The sequence below is a fragment of the Geospiza fortis genome, unplaced genomic scaffold (assembly GCF_000277835.1).
Source record: "Geospiza fortis unplaced genomic scaffold, GeoFor_1.0 scaffold291, whole genome shotgun sequence".
NCBI classification, from domain to species: domain Eukaryota; kingdom Metazoa; phylum Chordata; class Aves; order Passeriformes; family Thraupidae; genus Geospiza; species Geospiza fortis.
In genome coordinates this window covers 155,844-182,668 of record NW_005054650.1, presented here as the reverse complement: position 1 = coordinate 182,668, position 26,825 = coordinate 155,844, and the positions used below count along the sequence as shown (strand labels likewise).

Genomic DNA, 26,825 nt, shown 5'->3' with positions numbered 1-26,825 from the left:
CACTGTCATGGTGCCACTGTCTTTGTGCCACTCTCATTGTGCCACTGTCACTGTCACTGTCACTGTCATTGTGCCACTGTCATTGTGCCACTGTCATTGTGCCACTGTCACTGTCACTGTGTCACTGTGTCACTGTGTCACTGTCACTGTCACTGTCACTGCAGCAGGAGTATTGGTGATATTTTTGCCCAGTGTCAGGGAGGAATGATGAGGAGGACTCCGTCTTATCAGAAGGATCATTAATTACTTCATTACACTATATTATTCTATATTATATTACATTATATTACATCTACACTGAATCTGCCAGGCACTCCAGTGCACAGAATTTTGTGACAGTCAGCCCACAGTCCTGACACACACAGACACCTGGATTTAATTGGCCAGTGAATCAAAACACTCACACCAGAATTAATTATTAATCTAATTATTCTAATCTAATTTAATAATCTAATTATTATTATCTAATTCCCTTCAGGTAAACAATCTTCCACAATGCATTCCACTTGTGAACAGCACAAAGGACCTTTAAGAAAAGTTCTGTATCTCTTCTGCATCTCACTCTACTTTTTTTGTTGTTTGTTTGTTTTTTTTTTTTTAATTCATCTCACCTTCCTGAAGTTGCTGTTGCATTTCCCTTGGGTCCTTTATTTCCTAAAAGACCTTATAAATTACTTTTAAGGAAAAGCTCTCCCTCAGGTCCCGCCCAGTGGATAGATCCCATTGCTACACCCCAGTGATTCCTCATTTCTGGCACCAAGCTGGGGACACAGAGATGCAGGTGGTGTGAGTGGGATAACATCACCACTATTTGCCTGCAAAAAGGCAATTTTCCTCTAATTAAAACATTTGCTGTTGCATGTCTCCTGCATGCATTTAGGCCCCATTTGTGATTTTTCCTTGGGCAGTAGTTGGGATGACTGAGCTGTAAATTCTGCACTATGAACTCAGTCGAGTTTAGCAACACCACAAACTTAAGCCAGGTTATTTTAGCCCTGATTTGCAAGGCAGGGATGGAGCAGGTCCCAGCTTTGCCCGGGGGCTGGACAGATCCTGGTTTCATTCCCAGCCATGATGGGATCTGCTCGTTCCTTTTCCTGTGGATGCTATTTGGAAATGTCATTAAGAGATTCAGTGAGATAACTTCAAGATAGCAATTCCTAAAATTCCTGTGGGAGCAGAGAATAACAAAATACCCGTTGATGTCAGATACTGGAGAAGAATGGGACTGAAATGTCACAGGGGGGTGACACTCAGGACATGGGGACGTGCAGCACAGCATGATTCAGAGCATGACCAAAGCTCTGCTCCCAATTGTTCTGTCCCTTTAGTCGTAGGTGAATTCAGACATTTTCTCAGCCAAGGTGTCACAGCTTGGAGTGCAATGTCATGAATTACTGGGCTTTTTGAAAACACTGCTGTTCAAAGCACCTCTGTCCCCTCTGTGGCTGCCACAGCCCTGGGAAGGGGGGAGGCAGAGCTGCCTGGGCTGTGAGAGGCAGGAAAACCCTGAGAGTCTGAGAAGCTTCAGAGGGCTGGGCACAGCAAGAACAAGCTCAGTGGAGGCCCTGGGCAAGAGGAGAAATAGTGAAGATGGTGGGGGTGATGCAGCTCTGCCTCCCCTGTCACACCTTGCAGCTGGATTTGGACAAGTGCTCCAGGAGTTACTGACCAGGCACTGGTCACTGGAATTCACTGGCCTGGAATTCACTGGCACACAGCTACTGGTCACTGGAATTCACTGGCCTCATTTTTGGATGCTCTTTGGTGGTGTTTTAAACTGGATTTCAGAGTTCTGAGAGAGGTCTGATGTCAGATGTAAAGACAATCTTACCCCAAGCATGTGTTTTTAAAGGTTCTGTGTGTGAAAGAGGAGCAAACCAATAAAGCTGCTCTTACCTTGTCGCTGCTCTGTTTCAGTTTGGCTCCTCCCTGCAGGTGTGCTCTGGGCAATGCCAGGATGGGCACTGGGCCCTGTGGGACAAACCAGCTGAAATGGAGTCCCCAAAGAGCTTTGCTGTCCTCGTGGAACACAAACATCAGGAAGGGAAATGTCATTTAATGCTCCTGTTTAAAGGGAGTTTCTGGTTTTGAGGCTCGTGGTGTTTGTTCCCCACCTCAGTGCCTGGAGCTTGGCTCTGTCCCAGTGATCCCAGAGGGACTGGGATCCACACTCAGCTGGAATTGGGGTCAAAGAGCTCAGAAACCCCGGCTGAGAGGGGCAGGGAATGGAGGCTGAGCCCTCCCAGCCTGCACTGGCACTGCAATTTCTGTCCCCAGGAACCAAAGCTTTGGATCCATTTGGTGCCTTGACTTTGGTAATGGAACAGAATTCAGAAACAAGTAAGAATTGGGCTTGGGTTTTTAAAATAATAATTCTTAATTAACAAGCATTTCTTAATGCTGATCATATATTATAAATATACTCCAGAGGAGAGGAAAAAAGGGGGTTTGTTCACTTCCTGAGTGAACTCAGTACAAAGTGTAAATCAGTTGCCATGACCTGTAATTTGTTGGGCTCTGCAGGGGTGTTACTGATACTTTTGTGTTTTACAAACCTTCCCCAGCCTTGTCATTGGCTTTTCCCCAGTTAAACTTTTCACAAAAAAGTACAAAACTTCCATGATGAGAGAAGAGCAAATGAACTGAGAAATCCTTTGAAAGCCTCACCACTGCCCCACATCTCTGCTGTGGTGAAGCTCCAGCAATTCTTTCGTCCTTCCACGTTCATTTTCCTTCCCTCCCTTGTTCCAGCTCTGGCTGGGAGATGTGAAGGGGCAGAAGAGGAGGAGGAGGCTGGAGGAGAGGCAGGAAAAGCAGCTGGAAGGAGCCCAGTTTGGAGCTTTCCCAGCACAGGAATTGTCCCTGGTTTGGGGAGCCCCAGTTCATCCCCCAGCCCTGGCACATCCCTTTGTCTGTTTGTCTCTGGGGAGCTCTCCTGAGCCTCAGCATCAATTTTATTTTTCTTTTGGGGTTTCCAGATTTTGTGGAGCTACAGGAGCAGTGGCTGTGAGGTTTCAGAGGGTCCCAGGCAGCTCTCAGCTCCTCTGTGCAGAAATTAAATGCTGTTTCTCTCTTGTCACCCAGCTCCTCTGGTGCTCTCAGGTAGGACAGGAATTCTGCTCTGAATTTGTACCTACAGAGCAATTCAAGCCACAGATTTGCTTGAGCAGAGTCCCCAGCCCTGAGCTGAATAAATAAATGCAATTCTGCAGGTTCATTTGTGATTTTGTAGCTCAGTGAGCACTCCCTGGGCTCCCCAGCTCCATCCTGGGTGGGAGCTCTGGCTCTGTTTGGGTTTGAGGTTGGACTGGAGCTGGTTCCCACTCTGGGGATGCAGAGCTCAGCACTGGAGGTTTCCTGAGGGGAGAAGCTTTGCTTTTCACCAGCCTGGGGAAATTGCAGCTTTCCCAACTCTCTAAATGCTGCTGCTCTCCCAGTGCTGGGGTTTTGTTGTTTTGTGCTCCTCCAATTCCCAAGGATCTGTTTTCTTTTTTTCTTTCATTTCAAAATGAACCCATCTGTTTTGTGGCCGTGTCAAAAAGACTTGAAAATGTGAAGCTAAATGCCTCAAGAACAGAATTAGCTCCAAATGTCATCGTTCCGAATAACCTGATTTCCATTTCGCTCCTGAAAAATTGGAGCGAAAAATTGGAGTGAAATATTTTCTGAGTGTTGGGAGTGCACAACACAGTTGTGAGATATCCTTTAGAATTGATCACATGAGTTATATCCCAAATATCTGATGGCAAGAGAGCTCTGCAGGCCCTGCAGCACTTTGGTGTTGCTCTGTTTGTTGTCCCTGGGTCTGTGCAGGGCAAACAGCCACTCAGCAGTGGACATTTGTGCAAGCAATATAATACAAAAGCAATGCTCTGTATCTCTTCTTTAGCATTAAAAAGGCAGAAAACCAATTTTTGGATGGCTGGGGAATTGTGTAAAGAAGTCTCCAAAGTGCAGAGTGATGTGTGCTGGTAAAATGGCAAAATGGACATTTCTCTCAGGGAAATCCATGGGATTTGTTTGGGGATGTCCCAGAATGGAGAGGAGATGGATCTATCATGAGGCAGTGCTAAAAGCAGCCACCTTTTCCTCTAAACAGGGAATATTTGCTGCCTCCACTTTGTCTTTAACGATCTCTGATGGGTGGATCTGCTCTGAGCTGGATCCTCAGCCTTTGCCCCAGCGTTCTCCACATTTCCTGTGAGAATTGGTGGGACCAAAACTGCATCAGCTGCCACAGGGCAGAGCAGGAGGAGAATCCCACACTCCTCTTCCTGCATTTCCAGGCAGGAATTGTTTATTTGTTGGATTAATCGTTACTCAGAGGTACAGACGTGTCAGCAAAGTCAGGATTTGATTTACTGCTGCTGATTTTGCATCATCCTGAAAGGTCAGAGCTTGACTCACAGCCTGCATTTGTGAGCCTGGCAGCAACCAAAGCATTATTTTCTGTTGTGAGGAAATCTGGTGAAAATCTTTAAAACAAGCCCTGGGATTGTTTTCAATGGTGGCTTTGCAGTTCTTGGGTTTTTCTTCATTTTCCCACCTGAAAACTCCACGTTTGAGTTAATGACATTAATTACTTTGCCCAGACCAGGGAGCTGGAGGCTGAATTAGCTGTCAGAGGAGGGGAGCACAACAAAAAACTCTGAAATTGGACAACTTATGCCACATCTTTAAAAGCTGAAGTGCATTTCACCTTTCTGTGGTTGATTCTGAACCCTGTTCTTAGCCTGTCACATCTTGATCACAACAAAGAAAATACCTGGAGTGCTTTTAGATGTTGTTTTCCTCTGGGCACTTCCCTGACGTATCCTTGGGGCTTTCTCACAGCAAAAGGTGAATTATGTACTGTGTATTAATGTGCTGAGCTCTAGGGGAAAAAATGAGAATATTGCTTGCATTTAACAACCAGGTCTGCTGGTCATTGCTGTTGCTTTATTCATGGGACTTGCAGGTTAATAAATAACCCCTTTTAATCTTCACTTTCCAATTCCTGAGGGAGGCATGAGAGCCACTGGGAAGGAGAGAGAAATGCCAAATTTTGGTATTAAGGGGAAAAGCTTCCCAGCAGAGGGTGACTTTATTTTTAGCAGCTCTGATTTGGGGTGGGTTTGTGTCAGGGCGTGGAACAGGACAGGGCCAGTAAAAATTGAAAAATTGCATCAGCTTCACTCCAGGTATGTCAGGGAAATCAAGAGAAAAGCCTTTGTTCCCTGGGGGCTGTTTGAAGTCACCCACACTTTCTTCTGGGGAAGTTGATAAACTGAGATTTTCTGCAGGATTTTCTTAGCAGGAGCCCAAGAATTCATCCCTTGGAAGGAAAAAGGAAAAGGAAAAGCCTTTGCTTTGATCTGTGAGTATTGTTAGTTCTTCTCACTATTTTCATCTCTACTTCCCCCCCTCAAAAAAAACCAGGTAAGTGAATATTGCAGTGTGGCAGTGAAAGCAAAAATTTGGGCTTAGCCTGGGAAACATTATTTTTTAAATGTGTTGAATCATTTTTTTTTCCTCTGAAAGCAAACAAATCCTGTATTTTTTAACTCCCTGAAACGACTCTAACCCCAGTGGTACATTGTTTATATCTTAACACACAAGCCAAATGTCATTAACACAACCCAGAGTATTTTACTCTTTTCAGGAAGCAGGAGATCAGAGTTTTGTGTTTTCCTGGATTAAAAAAGGGACCCTGGATTCCCCAGGCAGCAGAGGCTCTCAGAGGGGCTCTGTGTGCAGTGAGTGAACACTTGGAAGATAAGCAGCTTTTTGGCTACGAAATGCAGCAGGGTTTGGGTTGACAGATGCCTTTGTGTCTCTCTGTGATGGAGAGAAGACAGATGTTCTCCCTGGCATTTAAGAAAGCTGCTGCTTGGCAAAATAAAGTGTAAAGTTTGACTGAACAGCGCAGCAGTGAGCAGTGAAACTGGCTGAGCAAGGAAAGATTGAGAGGGTCTCATGTGACTGCAGTGAGATGTGGCAGGAACTGCTTTGCCACGATGTGAAATGAGCCTGTGGAAAAGGAAATTCTGTATTTTCCAGCTCTGCTGCAACACAAATGCACTGCAGTGGGAATATCCAGGTGGAAGTGATCCCATGCCAGCATTCCCAGCAGAGAGGGACGTCCCTGGCTGTGGATGCCCAAGTGCCCCAGCAATTAGCAGCTCTAAGCCCTGAGCCTGCCCCTTGTTGGCTGAGCTGGGCTCCTGACCCTTCCCAAAGGAGAATTCCCTCTCTGGTGCAGCTCCCTGGGGATGGGGATGCAGCAGCACAGTGGCCACAGGGAAGGGGCAGCTCAGGAGCTGGGAATGAGATGGGAATGGGCTCCTGCTTGGCACTGATGCCACTACAGCTCAAAAATACACATTTACATGATCTTGGCTGTCTTATACCCAAGGAAAGCACTCGAGGCAGCTGTTCCAGAGAGGGGCAGAACGTTCCCATTTCAAAAGAGGTGAAAACAATTATGAAATGGATGTAACTTCCATCAAGAGCTGTTCAGGGATCAAATGTGCTTTATCATACCTTGTAATCCAGCTGTGGAACCCCTGTGTGCCAAGGGAGGAGAGCTGCAGACCTGGGAGCACCCCGGGGCTGTGCCAGGGATCAGGAGCGGGCAGAGGGCTGGGAATTCCAGGCAGGATCTAAAGATGAGTGAGCAGCCCCCGGGCCAAGGCTGAGAGTGCCAGCCCTGGAGAGGGCACCAATGGCACTGGAAATGCTGCTGGGGGTGTCACACTGAGCACACGAGCTGGGGACACTGCTGGGACACTGCAGAAGTCTCCATTGACAGGGAGCTGAGCAGTGCCACTGCCAGGCCACCGAGTGCCACCCCAGTGCCACTGCCAGGCTCCTGAGGTGCCCTCAGGCCAGCTGGGCAGCCCAGGGCTCACTGTGGGCCCTCAGTGTCACTGGGCACAGCCGTGGGGCCCAGGCAGCCACACAGGGCTGGCACCTGTGCCAGCACTCCAGGTCACAGCAGCACTGCTGATCTCTGGATGGATTTGCCTGCACAGGTGATTTTCACACCCAACCCAGCATGAAATGCTGGATTTGCCTGCACAGGTGATTTTCACACCCAACCCAGCCTGAAATCCACCCAAAGTGCATTCAGGAGAGGGCACTGCCCGAGCTGTGCACCCCTGAGGGTGTCTGTGCTGCCAGCTCTGCTGTCTGACATGGAAATGGTTGGGCTGAAATCAGCAGAAGGTGCCTCTCATTCAGCTCCCAGAAGATGCCACTACAAATAGGGGGCACTTGATGAAATACTGCGTGTCTGGGCTGGTTCCATGGTGCCAGTTGGAAAAACCCTTTTCCCATGCAGGAGATGGAGTTTGCTGTAAGTTACTGAGCTGGGAGCCAGCAATGAGCCTGGCCTGTGTCATGGAGCCCCTGGATTGTTGGTGCAGGGACATTTTCCCTTCCCTGCAGGGCCAGCAGCCCTGGGGGGTGTCCTTGGCCTGCCTCCCACACCCTCCCAGCAGGGATCTCAGCCTCTTCCCAGGGCTCCAGCAGCAGGGAAGTGTTTCAGATGAGTTCCACCAACCCACCTGAAGTGTTCTCATGCCATCTCCCTCACCCTGAGCCAGGCCTGCCATGTTCCCAAACCCTGCTGAGCCAACAGGAACTTTGTGTCTCTTTCCTTTTAGGGCTTTTTTTTTTAATTTTTGGAGCCCCCTTTCCTGCCTGGCTCACAGGGCTTTCCCAAAGTCAGGTAATTAGAACCACTTTTTAAGGATCAACCATCTCCAGTGCCACTGGAATGCTCACCTGGACCAGAGGATGGTGGGTGCTGACATTTGAAATTCAGCTGTTTTCACCGGAGAGGGATTCCCTGCAGAAGTTGAGGAACAAACAAAATGCCACAAACTTGGTCTTTTCAGGAACAGCAATGCAGCACCAGCTGGTGTAGCAGCAGGGTTTTTATTGCTGTAAAGGATTTCCTTGGGGTTATGGTCCTAAAAAAGGTAGGGATGCTTGGAGGGAAGGCAGGACATGGCCAGAGGTTTGCTTCTGCCTCACACACACCAATTCCTGTCTCAGCAGGCACTACAGAGGCTTAGGAACACACCTGTGATTTAAGAGCACTTTATTGTTCTTTATGGCTACTTTTAAGTACAAAAAAAAAAAGATGGCCTGCCAAACCTTTTTTTTTTTTTCCAGGTGAAACAAGGCCACAAAAGAATGGTATATTACAGATTTACAAACACAGAGAGAATCTTTCAAACTGAACTGTAGATAACCTGGCTCTGTGAAGAAGCTTCACCACGTCTGATGATGGTGAGTTCAGTTTAGTGTCCTTCCACCTCCCCCCAACCCTTTGGCTTTCGTGACATTGTTGTGCCCAGCATCTGCTTTACTGGACGTAGCACATTAAATCTTTATTGCCCTCAAATCCATTTACCTATCTCAGATAAGTAAATGTAACCTTGTAAAACAGCTATTATTGAAAATATTAGCTTTAAAAACATTATCTGTGTTTACAAAGAAATAGAGGAGTCACATTTTCCACAGAGTCCATCTACAGTATTAGTATTGACTGTTATACTGCTCAGTAGCCTGTAGCAATAACAAACGAGTGGCTATTAATGCTAATGCAGTGTCCTCATAGAATAACTGTGTTCCTGCACTTTTTACTGTATTACAGACAAATCTACAACAACAAAAAAAAAAAAGATCAACTTTTTTCTCCAAACAAACGAACGAAAAAAAAAAAAAAAGAATGATTACAATAAAGGAAAGGGAAAAATTAAATAGCTACATATCATTAACAAATTAATTGTTCCTCAAAAAATACCTACAAATTTCTCTGTACATTCTTTACGCACAGCGTAACGATGGTCTTAAAGTTACCTATATAAAAAAGTGTTCTTTTAACAATCTTCCTACAGAGAGTAGGGTACTGAATGCCAAAGCAAGGAAGCGTTGACTACCCAGTAAGATGTAGTGAAATGTGTAAAACTGGGGGGCTTAGGTGTTGGGTTGGGTTTTTTTTGTGGTTTTTTTTTTATGTTTTTTTGGTTTGTTGTTTTTTTTTTCATTTTTTTAAAGAAAACTGAGCAGCCACCTTCTCACCAAGAGTAAGAGCCAATCTCCCGATCTCTTTCTACCCTGCACCTTTTCCAAATTAAATAGCTTAACTTTAAAAAAAAAAACAAAACAAAACAACAAACCAAAAAAGCATAAAATAAAAGCCACAATGGACCCAATACTGTAACATAGTCCATAATACATCACGTGGAGTTCATCTTCCAGCCAGTTCTCACTTCCTACACTGAGCCCATCCTTTCAGGGAGCCCAGTATAAAAAGCAAAGCCCTGGCTGCAACTGTCCTGGGAAGATGGAATGTACTGGGGAGAGTAGTTACACTTAACAAGAAGAGAAGCTCTTAGCACTAGCACAGCTGTGGTTTTATGCCTGCCTCTACTGCCTAATTTCTAGTTAGTAGCTATTAATATAGCAAATGATAATAAATGCAGTAATACCTGTATAAAACCTACTGGAGGAATGTATGCTGCGACTTGGCGTAGGCTGATGGATAGGCTTAAAAAAAAAAAACCAAAATAAAAGAAACAAAGGCAAAGATCATCTTTCACAAACTGTAACAATCTGTTGTCCAGCCAAGATGTGTAAGGGTAGCAGTTCCTGCAGCTAGCTCAGGGTGGATCACACAGACTGGGGGTTGGGAAGCAGATCCCTGTGAAGCAGCAGTGCTGCACGAGGCCTGTCCTGAGCTGCCCTCGGTGCTGCTGCCGCTAAAGTGAATAGCAAATACAAATATCATAGAGTACAACTGTACCAGCAGTAAGTATATCTAGGGTTGTTACTGACAAAAATAAACTAATTCTGAAGAGAAGCTAATAAGTATTATGATTCTTACTGTCTATACATTAATAGATACCAGCTATTTTTCATAAAACATGCATCGTTAAGCACTATGGAACCCTCCAACCTCAGCTCTATTCTAACAAACTGCAGTGTTTAGGAAAAAATGCCCGTGTTCTGTAAATTATGCAGTCCAGTTGCAAGCACTAAGCACCTGAAATCTAAAGAGAGAAAGACCTATAACCTGTATGAGACTTCCCCTTCCAAAGCTGTTTTGCTCTAAGAAAAATCAAACTGATAGAAATGTCATCCTTAAACCCTTTTTTCAGCAGTTTGCCCTCAAAATATTTAGCCTCTTCCAGAAAGTTGCTGTGCAACTTCAGTCCTCCTCCAATAGTGCAAATCATACATGACAGTTCTTTTCAAGTATATACATACAAAATTACTTCACAGAGGGAAAAAAAAAAAAGCAATGTAAGCAAACCAGACAAATTCTAGTCTTGAGAAGCTAAGAAAAGCAAAAAAAGCACTTGGGTCAACCAACTAAGTGTAATGGCTTTTGTGGATTAGCGTGCATTATTTTTTTAAGGGGCAGCAGATTTGCATCAGAGGTTTCTTTGGTAATTGAGGCAGGAAGAAAAGGATGCTACATCATCTGAATCTTTATGAAATAGTTCCTGCTATCGTCTTTAAGGGCACCCTTTTACAAAAAAAAACCAAAAAAAACAACAAAGTGAGTACACAAAACCATGTGTTGCAAACTAACCTCCCCTCCCCAGCACTACTGAAGCACTTGTTCCAAGCTCAGTCAAAGCATGCAGCTCCCAGCACGGGAAGGAAGGGCTCTGTCCTCAGGAGGCCACGGAGGGCGAGTGGTTGTGGCATGTGCGGGGCGGCCCCCGCCCGCCCCCGCCGCGCCTCGGGGCTGCTGCCCACGGCGTCCTTGGCAGCCTTGATCTGCAGCCACGTGTCCCCCAGGGCTTTGGCAAAGTGATCATCCACCGAGCCCGTGATGGACACCGAGTTCGCCACCGGCTCGGGCTCCTTGTAGTTCTTGCCCAGGCTCCTGCGGAAGTGCTCCTCCACCACCGGGTCACACGCAGTGGTGGCTGTGGGGACAGCACACAGGGGCACCTCAGACCCTGCACTGCACTCACAACCTGCGTTTCCATCTTGGAATGGCCTTAAAGCTCAACCCTCAACCACCCCCAACCACACCTTCCGCTGTGCCAGGGCGCCCCAAGCCCATCCAACCTGGCCTTGGGCACTGCCAAGGATCCAGGGGCAGCCACAGCAGCCAGGGCCTGCCCACCCTCCCAGGAACAATTCCTTCCTTCCCAATATCCCATCCAACCCTGCCCACCCTCCTAGGAACAATTCCTTCCTTCCCAATATCCCATCCAACCCTGCCCACCCTCCTAGGAACAATTCCTTCCCAGTATCCCATCCATCCCTGCCCTCTGGGCCATGGGAAGTCATTCCCCTTACCCCATCACTCCATCCCTTGTCCCCAGTCCCTCCCCAGCTCTCCTGGAGCCCTTTTAGGAACTGGCAGGGGCTTGGAGCTCTCCTCAGAGTCTTCTACATCCCTCCATCTCTCCTAGGCTGTCTCCAGAGCAGAGGGGCTCCAACCCCCAAAGCATCTCCCCTGTAGCCCAATGTCCTGTCACTACAAGTCCCCATCACTAAGGTGACCTTCCTCATACCCTTACAAACCTAGGAGTGGGCAAGGAAGCAGGAAGGAAGGAGTTAATATGAAAAAAAACCCAATGGAATTAAATATTTTTACGTTTCTGTGAGCATTTATATGTAATTGTATTTCTCCCTCAGGCAACTAACAGCTCCAGCTCCAATTCTATGGAAACCTTCTCCCAAAACAATCACATGGAATTTATATTTAGGCTTACATGGAGTTAATGATGTAAAGAGTTGTTTAAAATCAGCTCCCAAGCCTGCTGATAGCAGTCAGGTGTGAGGAGACCCCATCCTAAATTGCAGCATGCCAAAAGCTGAGCTCAGGCTTTCATCTCACTCCCACACTTGTGCTGGGAGCAGTCAGAACTAAATGAATCAGGAGCACTGCAGTAAGTGCTCTAAGACTATTAAAAAAGCCTTAAAAGGCAGGTTTTGACCAAAAACTGTAGTAATTCCTCAGACTAAATATCAGAGCACTGCAGTTTTTTTACAGTTTAGAATCAGTATTTGTGTGTCTTCATAAGAACTGTCTTTCCAAAAATACATGGAACTGTTGGGATCCATGGCACAGCCCCCCCGCTTGATTGATCCTAAAATAAACCCAAGTGTCATGCACAGACACCTCTTCACCTGACAGGAGACAAATCTTTTCTGGAAACATCCAGCCCTGCTCCCATGCCCACTGGAGCAGCTCTCCTGGGACCAGTAGCACCAGTTTGTGAGTTTGTAACATCTGAGATCCCCAGTGATTGATTTCTCCAAGAGTCTAAAGGGCTCCTTCAGCTCCCAATTCTAGTTATCAACAGTATCTTTATAAAAATTTTTAAAAATGCTATTTATAGCAAAATACTAATAATTACCATGCTGTGGGCTTTAGGTTGCTGCCTACATCCTGCTGGTATTGTTCCATGGACACATCCTGCCCTGAGCTTTTGGCAGGGCTGCAATTTAAAGCTCTGCCCAGCAGGTAAAGGACTTGCAAAGGAAGGGAAGGGCTGAGCTCCCCCTGTGCTCTGTGTGCAGTGAGAGTGAGCAGGGACAGCCCAGCTTTCCCAGCAAGTGCTGCCTGAGTACATTTCATGAAGGCACAAAGCTAAAGCTGCCTGCTTGGGTTGCTGTAGCAACTGCCCTCCAAAGGTTTTTGTGTTATCCATGCAGAGCAGGGTGCAGGGTCCAGGCTTTGGAAGGATATTTGTGGCTGCAGGAAAGATTTCTGTGACTGCAGCTGAATCCCAAGAGTCTCCTGGCCATTGAGAGAGCAGGGGAAACTCCAGCTCCTAAAAAACCAGCGTGGGGGGATCTGCTGGCCCTGGCTGCTGTTTGTCAGCTGGATTAAAATAAACATAATAACTTATTTGTCTGCGTGGGGTGCTTGTTTTCTTTTTTTTTAATAAGCTTTTCCATGCAAGAAGAAAGAACACCTCTCTCTCCCTAGTTCTGCAGCAGTACCTCCAGCTGTGGCACAGGAGCAGACAAAGGGGTGGCCATCATTTCACCTCCTTTTCTCCCTGTCAGTGCACAGGGCACAGTGGGATCACTCTGCTCTGCTGGGACCCCAGTGAGGGCAGGCTGGAGGGCGGCACTGCCTTAGGGTGCAATGCAACATGTGCTGGGGGTGTGTATTCTATTGCCCTCTGTCAGAGGTGGGGCAGCTATCTTCTGTTCATTGTGCAGTTTTCTTTATCTCTCCCACAAACTCATCCTCCTTCCAGGAGACATTTTCTGTTCATGGGCCACTGAGTGTCCCTGCATGGCTGATAAAATTCCATCATCCCATGGGGAGAAGCTCCGCCCCGGGGGAGGAGCCGAGCATTCCTATCCAGATAGACTCTGAGATTGGGAACAGCGCAGCAGCCTTTTTCCAACTGCATTGCCAGAGGAGCAGCTTTCTTCTCCACTGCATTCCCAGAGGAAGACCAGGCCCATCTAAACCACCACTGGAGCTTCAGAGGAAAACTCCCCCCTTGTGCAGGATCCCTGCTCCAGCAGAAGCACAGCTGGCACTGCAGGAGGGCTGAGCCCCCATTGCATGGGGCTGTGCCAGCAACCTGACACACAGGGGGCAGGGCATGCTCTGACTCTGGCAGTGGTTTGGTTTGTATCACTGCATTTTATTTTACTTTTCCTAGTGAAGAACTGTTACTCCTATTCCCATATCTTTGCCTGAGAGCCCCTTAATTTCAAAACTACAATAATTCAGAGGGAGGGGGTTTACATTTCCCATTTCAGGGGAGGTTCCTGCCTTCCTCAGACCCCAGCTGTCCTATCCAAGGCCAGGCAGGCACTTACAGCTGGAGGGTCTCCTGTAGGCAGCCCCGGAGCAGGCGCTGTGGGCGATGGGGCAGTGGGACAGGTTGCAGTTGCGGTTGTTGGCAGAAGCACAGGTGATCACAGAGGGACGGTTCTGGGGGGACACAAGCACAGTGGCACACTCAGCAGCAGCAATTCAACCCACTGCATGTTAACCCCCAAATATTCTGCTGTTTCTTGGATTAAAAATGAAAATCTGCATCACATTTCCATAACGGTTCTTATGTAAGTGAACAGAAAAAGGGCAGTGTGAAGGTAAATATTAAAAATAATTTTACACTGATTGTTGCAACTTCACAGCAAATAAACCCATAAACTATCCAATTCATATTAAACCCCAAATATTCAGCTGCTTCTTTGATTGAAAATGAAAAATCTACATCACACATCCACTAGTGCTCTTATGTAAGTGCTGAAGTGAAAAAGGGCAGGATTAAAGTAAATCTTAAAAATAATTTTACACTAATTGTTGCAACTCCACAGCAATTAAACCCATAAGCTATCTAATTCATATTAAACCCCTAAATATTCAGCTGTTTCTTTGATTAAAAATGAAAATTCACATCACATTTCCGCAATGGTTCTTATGGAAGTGAACAGAAAAAGGGAAATGTGAAAGTAAATCTTAAATATAATTTTACACTGATTGTTGCAACTTCACAGCAAATAAACCCATAAACTATCTAATTCATATTAACCCCCAAATATTCAGCTGCTTCTTTGATTGAAAATGAAAAATCTACATCACACATCCACTAGTGCTCTTATGTGCTGAAGTGAAATAGGGCAGGATTAAAGTAAATCTTAAAAATAATTTTACACTAATTGTTGCAACTCCACAGCAATTAAACCCATAAGCTATCTAATTCATATTAAACCCCTAAATATTCAGCTGTTTCTTTGATTAAAAATGAAAATTCACATCACATTTCCACAAAGGTTCTTATGTAAGTGAACAGAAAAAGGGAAATGTAAAAGCAAATCTTAAAAACAATTTTACACTGATTGTTGCAACTTCACAGCCATGGCAATTAAAACCATAAGCTATCCAATTCATATTCAACCCCCAAATATTCAGCTGTTTGATTAAAAAATAAAAACAAAAATCAGTTTTTAAAAATCCATTGCATTTCCATAGAGGTTATTTCAGTGAACAGAAAAAGGGCAGTGTGAAAGCAGATCTCTGAAGTGATTTTACAGTGATTGTGTCAACCTCACTGAGTTCCACATCAACACATGAAATGTTTGTTTCATTCTCTGGCCGCACACAGAAGGATTTTGCAAATTTTCCAGGTGTTTGTTGTGTTGGTGTTACAATTTTTATTCAGAAGTCGAGTTTTCCCAGCCCTACCTCTGTATTCCACAGTGCATCCTAATCCCATGGGATGTACAATAAATATGACGAACTCTGAGCCAGTCTAGACCACAAATCCTTTCTTGTTGGAACTCACCTGCCTTTCCAGCAGGTGAATTAATTTATACTTAATTAACATCACTGTCATTCTCAGCACATGCAATTTCCCCAAAATGTCTGTTCACAGCTGCATTACATTAGAACTCCTCCATCTGGACTTTAAGTGTAACCATAAAATACTCTTTTCAGAGTTGTTTACTATGGACTTTTACACAAAGCCTTGGGAAAAGAAATGTCCCAGTTTCTCCAGGTGGCTGAAGGGAAATAACACAGGTATTGGAATAAATTCCATATATTTGATGATGCAAGGAGTCCATTATACTCAATGCAATTTAAGTAGTAAGTGTTCAAAAGATTAACAGAACTGATGGAATTTAATTTCATGAGCATTTTACAAAATTTTACTCACAAAAAAATCATCTACCCTCATACAAGGTCAGTGAGAAAGGAAGAAATTTCCCTTCTTTGGTGGTACTTTAGGCAGAGTAAGAGCAAGGCCAGTAGAGTAAAAGAGCTGAGCTTTCCAGGGAAGTTTAACATCATTTTTGCCAGGACAGAACAGCAGTGAGGTTTTTTACCTCTTACTGCATTGGCAACAAAGTAGAAAAAAGTAAATAAAGAAAAACAGAAGAATTATTTGATTTTTCTGTAAACAGTTCACATGTGGGAGTAATTATTTTCTGGAGGGGCAAGGATTTTGTGCCTCTCAGAAGTGGTTTTTGAGAAAGACATGTATTTAATTCTCTTCAGAAGAGTATTTTGGACATGCAGGAGGTGGGGAAGTAGAGAGAGACAGGTAACAATATCTCAGAAATGCACATGCCAAAACCTTGAAGAACCCAATAAGGCACCTTGCAGAATCCTCTGCTATGGTTGTGTGTATACAGAATATGGAAACTTTTATAAAAATATTTGGATAAACTGAGAATTTAGTAATAATCACTAACTACAGCAGCTGAATAACCTGTCCTGCTGCAAATAAGGTATTCTTCTCCTACCTGTTTTATTACAAATGAAATCTCATTCAACATGTTAAGGTTAAAAAAAACCCCAAAACAAGGAATCATCAAACTAGGATTTATTTTCTTTTTTTTTAAGCACACTTTTTATTTTGTATGATTCCTACTCTGGGCTCTTAGCAAGGCCTTGCCCCAGCATCGTGTTTTTCCAAAAAATGATTGTAATCTAGTTCAAAAGAGAACAGAGAGGGATCCAGGGAAGGCAGAGCTTGGGTACCTGGGCCAATTTAATTTCTCAGTGCTGCAGCTCATCACAGCTCCATTCTCTGCTTTGTCTCTCCACTTGTAGGAGGGATAAAAGGGAGTCTGACACATGAGGAAACTGCTCTTGCCTACAGAAATGGCTCAGCTTCAGCACTTCTGCAGCAAAACAAATGCCACGTGCAAGATGGCAAAGAACCACCGACAAAAAAACCTGAACAACCACTCCAGCACATGGAAATCAGCATAAAATAATCAAAAAGAATGACTTGGCTTTAGGAAAGGGGAATGGATGATACAACATTGCTCTGAACAGCACAGAAAATGCTTCTGGCTGGCTAAAACAACTAAAATCACCCAGAGTCAAATTCTCCCTTTGGTGTTGTACCCCTTCTTGAGGGTGCAGAGAGCTGGGGCAGGGGAGGGGAGCACCCAGGGGTCACCAGGAGGGGCTCAGGAGATGTCCCCAGGCACTGCCTAGCAGGTGCTGGGCCTCCCTGAACCAACCACACTCTGAATTCCCAGTGGAAACACAGCTATTCCTAAATACAAACTCCTGCATTCCCAAATACAATTTGTGCATTCCTAAATACAAACTCATGCACTCCCAAATAAAATCCATGCATTCCCAAATATTTCCAAATAAAACTCACACATTCCCAAATACAACTCATGCATTCCCAAATAAAATTCATGCATTCCCAAATACAACTCCTGCATTCTCAAATAAAAACTCATGAATTCCCAAATAAAACTCCTGCATTCCCAAATATTTCCAAATAAAACTCATGCATTTCCAGTACAACACATGTACTCCCAAATACAACTCGTACATTCTCCAAAAAAAAATTGTGCATTCCCAAATAATAAATTCATGCATTCCCAAATAAAATTAATGAATTCCCAAATACAACTCCTACATTCCAAAATAAAACAACTGCATTCTCAAATAAAAACTCACACATTCCCAAATAAAACTCCTGCATTCCCAAATAAAACACATGCCTTCCCAAATACAAACTCATGCATTCCCAAATATTCCCAAATAAAACACATGCATTCCCAAATAAACTCACACATTCCCATATACAACTCATGCATTCCCAAATACAACTCCTGCATTCCCAAATAAAATTCATACATTCCTAAATACAACTCATGCATTCCCAAATAAAACACATCCATTCCCAAATACAACTCCTGCATTCCCAAATATTCCCAAATAAAACTCCTGCATTCCCAAATAAAATTCATGCATTCCTAAATACGACACATGCATTCCAAATAATAACTCACCCATTCCCAAAAGCAATGCACGCATTCCCAAATACAACTCCTGCATTCCCAAATAAAAACTCACACATTCCCAAACACAACTCCTGCATTCCCAAATACAACTCCTGCATTCCCAAGCTTGGGAATGTCACAATGAATAACACCATGAGGAGTTGTGACATGCAGGGTACATTTTTGACCCTGTGCTGCCCGAGGAGCAGCCTCTCCTCCTGCTGCAGCTGCCCCAGGCTGTGGCTGTGCCCAGAGCCCTCCCCATGGCCCGATCCCAGTGCCAGCCCTGGTGCCAGCCCCGTACCTGCTGCCGCTCCACGCTGCTCAGGCTGGGGGAGATGCCCACTGTCCTGGCTGCATCCAGGCTGTTTTTGGTCAGTGCTAGGGGCTGCTCCATGCTCAGGCTGGGGATGGAGGTGTACATGTGGTTGGCGTGCAGGCTCATGGTGGGGGCAGCCGCCCGCTCGATGGGGCTGCGGCTCCGCTCCCGGTGCTCCTTGCGGTAATCCCCGTTGGCAGGCTTGCTTCTGCAGGGAGCAAACAGGGAGAAGGGATTGGTGTGCTTCCAGGCTGGCCTGACACATGCACCATTCCATCAGCTCTGTCAGGAGCGCACCTTGCCAGGAGGAATGCCCCAACCCCCCACATCTGCCAGCTTTGCCAACCTATCGGAACTCAGGGCATCCCTCTGGGTGTCCAGAGTTGCCGGGGACCCCGCCGGGGGGCTCGGGGACCCTGGCACGCAGCCCAGAACACCTGGGGATTTGATTTTGACCCCTGGAACAAGTTGCCAGCTTTGTATGAGGACCTGAAAGTCACACAGGTTTGAATAGTATAATTATAAAATTATCACAGGGTGAAAATGTAGATTTTAGGATTTTTGGTATGGGGGTTATGGGGACAAGATGGAGGAACTTGGGCGTGTCTAGCCTTACCTCTTCTTCTTCTTGTTCTCCATTTTCTGCAGTGATGTTGGCACTTTGGGGTTGGTTTAGAGTAGAAGTGCACTGTCTAACACAGGTGATAGGTATTGGGATTAAGTGTAAATATGTTATACATAGTTTGTAGTATAAAAGGGTGACACCGCCTCGAGGGCGGTCAGAGTGCCTGTGGTTGCCCTGCTGAGCAGACCTTGGCTGGGCAGAAAGAAAATTTTATAGATAAGAATTAATAAACAACCTCAAGACCAAAAAGTGAAGAGTCCAGACACTTTCTTCAGCTGTGCAGGCCGAAACAGAGACATCCTGCACATCTTGGGGCAGCAATTAACAACCAGCCACTCGAGACCAACCAGCATCTCTCTTCAGCCTAGGATTTCTTCAGATACTCATCCACATGCACCAAGAAACAACTTTTCCAAACATCAGACTTCTCCTCTTTAGCATACTACTAATCCCACTCCATCTAACACTGCAATATTCTCTAAGCATTGTTGAAGTCCAAGAAAAGTTTATTTTACTGAAAAGACATGGCTGATATCAGCAAAAATGCAAGGCAGAAAGCAACATTTTCAGAGGAGAAAATGAAGGAAAAGCAAATTACACTGCACTTATCTCAGAATCATTTATTTACAACTGCTCTTTCAAAAGACTAATTTCCAGCTACTCCTGAACAGTAAATCCCTGTAGATGTGCTCACATAATGAGCCCATCATTCACTGCAATGAACAGAAAGCTGGGTTTGTATCTGTGGATGAGGGATTTCAGTTTCCACACTGCAACAGAATTGTCATTAAAGGCAAACCAGTGATTGAAGGGAAAAGCACTTCTCTCATCAGCAGGTGAATGTGGGCCTCCCCAGCAGCCTGGAGTCACCTGCAAATTCCATCTGCAAAAGCACCAGAGGAGACCACTGGCTCCATGGAAAATAAAAGTAACAACCTGTCTTTGGACCATTCTTGAGTACCACTGTAACACTCTCTGTCTCCTGTCTCTAAGTGTGCAAAATTCAAGGTGGTTTTTTCTCCTGTTTTTTAAAGCCTATCATGGCAAATTAATACGCAGGAACAAACTTTAAAAAGGCTCTGATGAAAGGCAGAGACAGAAAAGGAATCAATATTCAATGCTGAAGTAAGTTACAAGCCCAAAAAGCTGCTGCTTATTTCAGTGTCTGAGGAAGTCTCTCCACAAGCAAGGCTGAGATAAAAAGTCCTGCCAATGGAGGGAAATAAGGAGCCCCTAAAACACACACATGGGGTGTGGGGATGTCCCATGGTGATCCTGCCCAGCCTCAACATCCCCTGGTCATGGACTCCAGGCTTTAAACTACGTATTTTTTAAAGCACCTTTTCTTCACAGGCTCTTTTTGTTTCTTTTCAACCTAAAGTCCAATGGCTTGGATTGCCCTGGCCCTGACTTCTGAATTAGGAGACAGACAAAGCCATTGCTCCCCTCTCATCATCTTGCAGCCACTCCCAAGTTCATCTCTTCAACAAGCTTTTATTCCAGAAATACTTTTTTCAAATAAAACCTGTATCTTTTTCATCTTTGTGGCCTCTGTCAGTAAGAGGTAAAAGTCACCTCCTTCCTGGAGATGAGGATCCAGATCTCTGCTGCATTCAGGAACAGCACCTAGGCTGAACTACTCAAAATTCTTCTGTGCTGCTTCTCAGTTTGCTCCAGAACCACTTGGCTGTACAGAAATTATTGCTCCTGTACAGAAATTATTGCTTCTGAATCAAATCTCAGCTCATTTATCATGGTAGAAGTTGGGTTAACACGATGCCAGGCAACCAGTGACTTGGGAAGCTCAGGACACAGGGATTCTGTGCCAAATTCCCCTGGCAGCCTGGGGAGGGAAGAGCCAACAGCACAACAATACAATCTGTAACCCTTTACATCCCCTTGGCCCTTCTCACTAATTACAAATTAGCAGCTGCAGATTAGGAGAATCCACCGTAAAATCCAACCCTGGAGGTTTCACAGCTGCTCCTGTGTGCTCTCCAAGCCCATTTTCCAGGCTGGATTTGAGCAGCAGCTCACAATTCCCCAGGAATCACTGTCCCAGCACTGTCCCAGCTCAGCTCCAGCAGAATTCAACTGCAGGAGCAGCCTCAGCAGGAAAGTTTGGAATTGCAGCGCTCTGAGCTAATGACTGATGTAAATGTGAGTTGATGGCAGCACAAGGGGCTCTATATTTAACCTACAGTAGCTCCTCTTGGATTACAGCATGGAAACAGCTCCTGGACATGGGAATGATCCCACCCCAGCCCTGAGCACGCAGGCAGAACCTCACACACAGCCTGGACAAAGCCTGGGATATCCTGGCAACCAGCAACCCCAAAAAACACCTAAAATCACTGCTCAGCAAATGCTTCTTCTGGTGCTGCAGCCAAATTCTCACCTTTCAACTGAATATTAGCTGGGCTACTACAATTAAAATTACAATTTGGAAGCTGCAAAACCAGCAAGAGCTCCAGGAGGGTCCTACTTCTCACTGCCTCAAACAGAATCTCTACTCAGAATTATTCTGTTTTGTTTCAGTAAGCACAGGCTGATTTTCAAAGCAAAAGTTTTGTTTACTCCCCAATAAACGCTTATGAAATGAACCAAACATGTACCTACACCAGTTGTTTGGGGTTTTTTGAGTTAGAACTCCCTTTTCAACAACTTAGTGTTGCATTTACTGGGGGGGTGGGGCTGTCAAGTGACCACTGATGAAACTTACTGAAATTCCCAAGCAAAATAAACTTTCCGTTTTACACAACAATGCTTATTTCACTAATGCTCTCATTAAATGAAGAGTCACAGCCCTAAATATTGTTGAACTGGCAATTTTTCTGCCAAAAAAACCACCAAACTAACAACAACAACAAACCCAAACAAAAACCCAAACCAAACAAAAATTATAACACAGAAAAACACATCAAAAATTTTCCCTGAAAACTTTTGGAAGAAGAGACAAAAAAACTGGGCAATGGGATGAGTTTGTCTCCAGGAACAAGCCCAGCAGGCAGACCTTCCCTAAAGACACCTAAAATTATTGAGTTATCTCAGCAATCTCAGCAGACCACACCCCAGGCCTTTCTGCAGGCAAATAATTCTCTCTTCTTAAATTAGAACAACTCCTCTTCCGGGCAGGGAACTGCTTATCATCCACTCCCTAAAAATCCTCTCCTCACTTCATCCACCTTCAACTCATACACTCTCTGGAAAAACTAAAAAACACCTAAAGTTTCTACTCCACATCAGATAATACTTCTTCTGGAAATGTACCAGCACCGTGTAGGACAGTGCCATGAAAGCTCTGCCCTGGTGAAAACACAGCAGCATTTGTGAGCCCCTCCTTTTCACACAGAAATAGCAAATCCTACAGATTTGTCAGACAACTGTAAGATTATTTATAGGGCAGTCATCAATTTCATGTTATGAAGTAATTTGGTTTAGAGCGTCACTTAAAAAATAATTTTCTATGGAAAAATTGTTGTTGTTATTATCATGAGTCTCGTTTTGCTATTAAAGATTTTATCTGAAAGGGAAATCACAAGGTAAATGTGTGAAGAAAATCATATTTCACTGAAGTCCAGGAGCTCAAACATTCCCCACACTCTGGCCAAGTTCAGAGATACATCTCTCAAGTCAACATAAGGATCCAAAATCACAACGCAGGATTTCTGACCAAGCTTGAAAAAGAACTTAAAAATATATACTACAAACAAATCCAGCTGTCCAAACAGCTCTGCCATCCCTGGACTCCAGTTTGTCTTAAAAATCAGCATATTTCACCAACCCTGAGTGCATGAGCAGTGCATCACAGCCATCCCAGCTACTTCCAGCTTTATTTTAGCCAAATTAGACACAATCCCAACCTCCAGTGAATTTCTCCAATCCAGGCCTTAAAAGTCAGCATATTTTACCAACCCTGAGTCCATGAACAGTGGGGGAAATGCCAGAGCAATTCCAGGGTTTAAAAATCCAGCGATTCTAGTGCTTAAAATCCAGTAATCCCAGCATTTAAAATCCAGTAATTCCAGTGTTTAAAATCCAGTAATTCCAGTGTTTAAAATCCAGTGATTCCCATGGGTGAGCCCAGAGCAGAGCCAGACACAGGGATCCATGCCCACCACCCCATTCCCTGCTCACACAGCTACCCCAGCTACTTCCAGCTTTATTTTAGCCAAATTAGACACAATCCCAACCTCCAGTGAATTTCTCCAATCCTTGTCTTAAAAATCAGCATATTTTACCAACCCTGAGTCCATGAGCAGTGCATCACAGCTACTTCCAGCTTTATTTTAGCAAAATTAGATACAATCCCACCAAGCCAGTGAGTTTCTCCAATCCTTAAAACCCAGCCATGCTTTTCCCCAGTGAATCAGAGCACTTACCAAGCATCACGTGCTGGGGTGCCTGTCCCCAAAGGCACAGCCATGGCAGTGAGCAGCTCCTAGGTGGGTAAATCCCCCTGCTCCCAGGGTTTTGTGCTCCAAGGTGGGTAAATCCCCCTGTTCCCAGGGTTTTGTGCAGCAGAACCCTCACCCGAGGCTGTTCTGCTGGGTGGGCCCGCCAGGGGGGAATTCACGGCCGGCCCACAGCAACAGGCGGCCCCTGCCAGCTGCTGCAGGAAAAGGGAAAAAAGAGGCCCACGAAGGGGACAGAGCTGCCTGCACTCACTTCCAGCCTGCAGAGCCCTCAGGAATGCTGCCAAAAGCATTACTGTACCTCCAAGGCAAGGAATCACAGACGGTTCTCACTCCCTTTGGCAGAACCGCAGCGCTGGCTTGAAATGGAAGCTGCAGAGTTTCACTCACACAAAGAACAAGCACCCCCTTTTCTTCACACTAACACAATGCCTTGCTGGAGACCAAACTTGCATTGCTGCAACCTAATTCTGATAGGATTTGAACATTTTCAGCATCTTTATGATATTTGTTTTCCATCATCTTCGCTAGATCTGAAAGGGGGCAGCTGCTTTTGTTAAAGGAATTTTTTTTGTTAAGGATTTCTAACCCACTGATACAGAATATCTGCTCCACATGATGAGCATCATTTCCTGCAAAGTATCTACTGGCACACTTTAATTCTGTTACTGTGAGGTGGGAAAACTAGAATTTAAAGTGATATTTCAAAATGGGATTATGTACATCTACAGAGAAAAATCCTAAGAGTTCCTTGCTCAGAATTAAGCAATACAAATTCACTAAAAAAGACAAACAAAACCCCCAATAAAACCTGAAAGCAGCAGCAATTTGCTCTGAGTCTCAGCCAATTATCTGAAGTATTCAGAACATGAAAAAATACTCCAAGCAGCCCAATGCCCTCTTGAACGACTGTCATCTAAATACACAGCCCCATTCCATCCCACTTTATCAGCTATGTGCTTCCCAGTTCCTCTGAGCAGCCTTTTTCTTTTCTGGCTCAGTACTCCATCCCCAAACTTGCAGAGATCCTTGTTTTTTGCAGGAATCACTCCTGCCACAGAACCAGGTACATAATGAACACCCTCCCTCAAAGGAAAGACCTTTAAGTCTAAACCATTGAAAAAAAAACACTAAAAAGAAATGGGATCATCTCATATAAACAAACACAAGACAGACTTTCTATATTTAGCCTCACCAAAACAGGATTTTCAGAGATAAACCTCGGACCAGACAGTTACTTGCAAATGGAATCAACCAGAACAGATTTCACAGTAGAAGAAAGAAATCAGTAATAAGCTGTGAAATGCACAAAGGAGAGTCCCATTACAGCCTGCACCAAGCACAAATATTCAGATTCAGATGAATTTCCCTTCCTGAAGCCTTCATACTCACAAGTATGAAAGAATGCAAGAGAACTGCATGACATAAGAGCTCAGCCCAAAGCCAAAGCCACAGAACTGAAATCAAAATCTAATGTACAGTAAAATCAATTAACACAATCTCAGATCCTACTCGTTTTTCTCACAGGATTCTTTTTTAATGGTTGGTCACCTTTGCTCCAACACTCAGGATTGTTTTAGAAGACAGCACTGGTTGCTTTATAACAGCAAAACTCAGGGATTTATTAGATTAAAAGTTCTGTCACTCTGGGACGTGTACAAATCCAATGCAGAAACAATGACAAAGTGACCTCGCTGCAATGGGTACAGACTGCAGGTTACCTGCAATGCAACTTTTTTTAAAAAGGGGGGAAAATGACTCACTAATCTGTCTGTTCTGCACTGCTGCTGCCTTGCACAGCTCCAAATATACTCCAACCCCAAACCTACTCCAACTCCTGTGTTTAGGTTCTCGTTTGCCTGGCACACTTGATGGCTCATTCTAAATTTCCAGCAGTTTTTGAAGAGTCTTTATGTGAGACCATTCCTAAGACACAAACAACAAAAAATTAACTTATAATAAATACCTAGGAAACGTCTGAAATGGTAACCAATGTCATTAATTCTACTGAGGTAGCTTTAACAAAATTTAGCCTGTAAAGAAAATTTTTAAAATCATGAATAGCTCAAAAAGTGGAGCTTTCCAAGAAACAAGAGAAAGCTCCAGATTTCAGTGTTACCACAAAAAGTGTCTAGGTATAAATGAATATTGCAGCAAAAGTTTCCTAAAATGCACAGTGATTTTTGGACAATAAACATAACCCTTTTCCACATCTTCAAAGTTTTATTTAATTCTTACTAGGTTGGAACCAGCAGCTGACATCCATCAGATCCAACTTATTTTTCAAGGATTGAAGACAAAAAGTCAAAAAGTTTCAGCCTCCCACCAATCCCATCAGTCCAAGAGGAGGAACTTTTTGATCCTCTAATCTGCACCAGGGCATCTCTGCCTTCCTTCTCCCAGCTCCTGCCCAGGAGCAGAGCAGTCCTTGGGAAGGGGACAGGACAAGCAACCAACTCTGTGGGATTTATCTGATTCAGCCACCTCTCCATAACTCTCTCTTCAAAAGAACAACAGTAGCTCCAGCTGCCTCTGGAAAATCCTGCAGTGCACACCAGAAAAATGCTGCATGGAAGGATTATTTCTGGAGCAGGTGACAGGAGACAGGAGTGTTTGTGAAGCTGAGAAAGGCCCTGCAGAGGATGTGGTCTGTCCTGGGGAGATGCTGCTGCTGCACTTTGGAGAGAATTTGTTTGGATGGAAGTTTCAGCAAAACTCAGACACATCAAAGTGTGTCAGGAACTCCATCCTACAGCTGCCAGTCCAGCCCACAAGTCAGGTTTCCCTTCTAGCTCAAAAGTGAAGCCTGCAGTGTGGGAACCCAGAACATCCCTCTGGCTGTCCAGGATGGCCAGGATCCCTGCCAGGGGGCTCAGAGACCCTGGCACAGAGCCCAGAACACCTGTGGGTTTGATTATGACCCATGGAGCAAATTACCAACCGTCTATGAAGATCTGCAAGCCACGACAGTTTAGGTAGAATAATAGTGAAGTTATCACGGGGTGGAAAAGTAGATTTTGGGGTTTCTGGTATGGGGGTTCAGGAGGCAAGATGGAGGGAACTGGGCATGTCCAGCCTTTCTCCTTCTTCTTCTTGGCCTCCATCTTCTGCTGTGATGGTGGCACTTTGGGATTGGTTTAGAGTAGAAGCTCACTGTCTAACATAGGTGACAGGTATTGGGAAGTTATTGTAAACATTGTACATGTAGTTTTTAGTATAAAGACATAACACTGCCCCAGGGCAGGCAGAGTGCCTGGAACTGTCCTGCTGGATGGACCTCGGCAGGGCAGGAGAAAATTTATTATAGATAAGAAACAATAAACAACCTTGAGACCAAGAAATGAAGAGCCCCAACTCATTCTTCAAGAGCTCAGGCTGGGAAAAGAGACTTTTAACATCTCTTGGGGTCACAGTGACCACCAAAAGATCCCGAGACTGCAGAAGCCACCACAGTGCCTGGGTGTTCTGAGGCACCTGAGGCAGTCAAACAAAGCTGGTGAAGCACAGGGAGTGGAGCAAGGCAGACACTGGAGGTGCTGGGATGAACAGGAAGGGATCTAGAACAGCAAATCACTGCTGGAAGGGAAAGGAAAATTATCCTTGCAGAACTCTGAGCTGCTTCAAGTGCTTAAGGCACTTTGGATGCTTGGAGGGGAGAACTTCCAGGAGAGCAAATGATAAAAATATGAGGAACAAGAGACACTCCACATTTTCA

General features: G+C 44.8%; 1 protein-coding gene across 1 annotated transcript in view; it reads right to left on the bottom strand.

The window, feature by feature from the left end:
- Positions 1–9,026: 9,026 nt before the first annotated feature.
- Positions 9,027–26,825, bottom strand: part of VGLL4 (vestigial like family member 4) — a 46,655-nt gene continuing 28,856 nt past the window's right edge. Inside the window, 4 exon segments of the mRNA XM_005430574.2 lie at positions 9,027–10,707; positions 10,709–10,934; positions 13,810–13,924; positions 18,056–18,278. Coding sequence (XP_005430631.1) covers positions 10,677–10,707; positions 10,709–10,934; positions 13,810–13,924; positions 18,056–18,278 — 595 coding nt within the window. The 3' untranslated portion in view covers positions 9,027–10,676.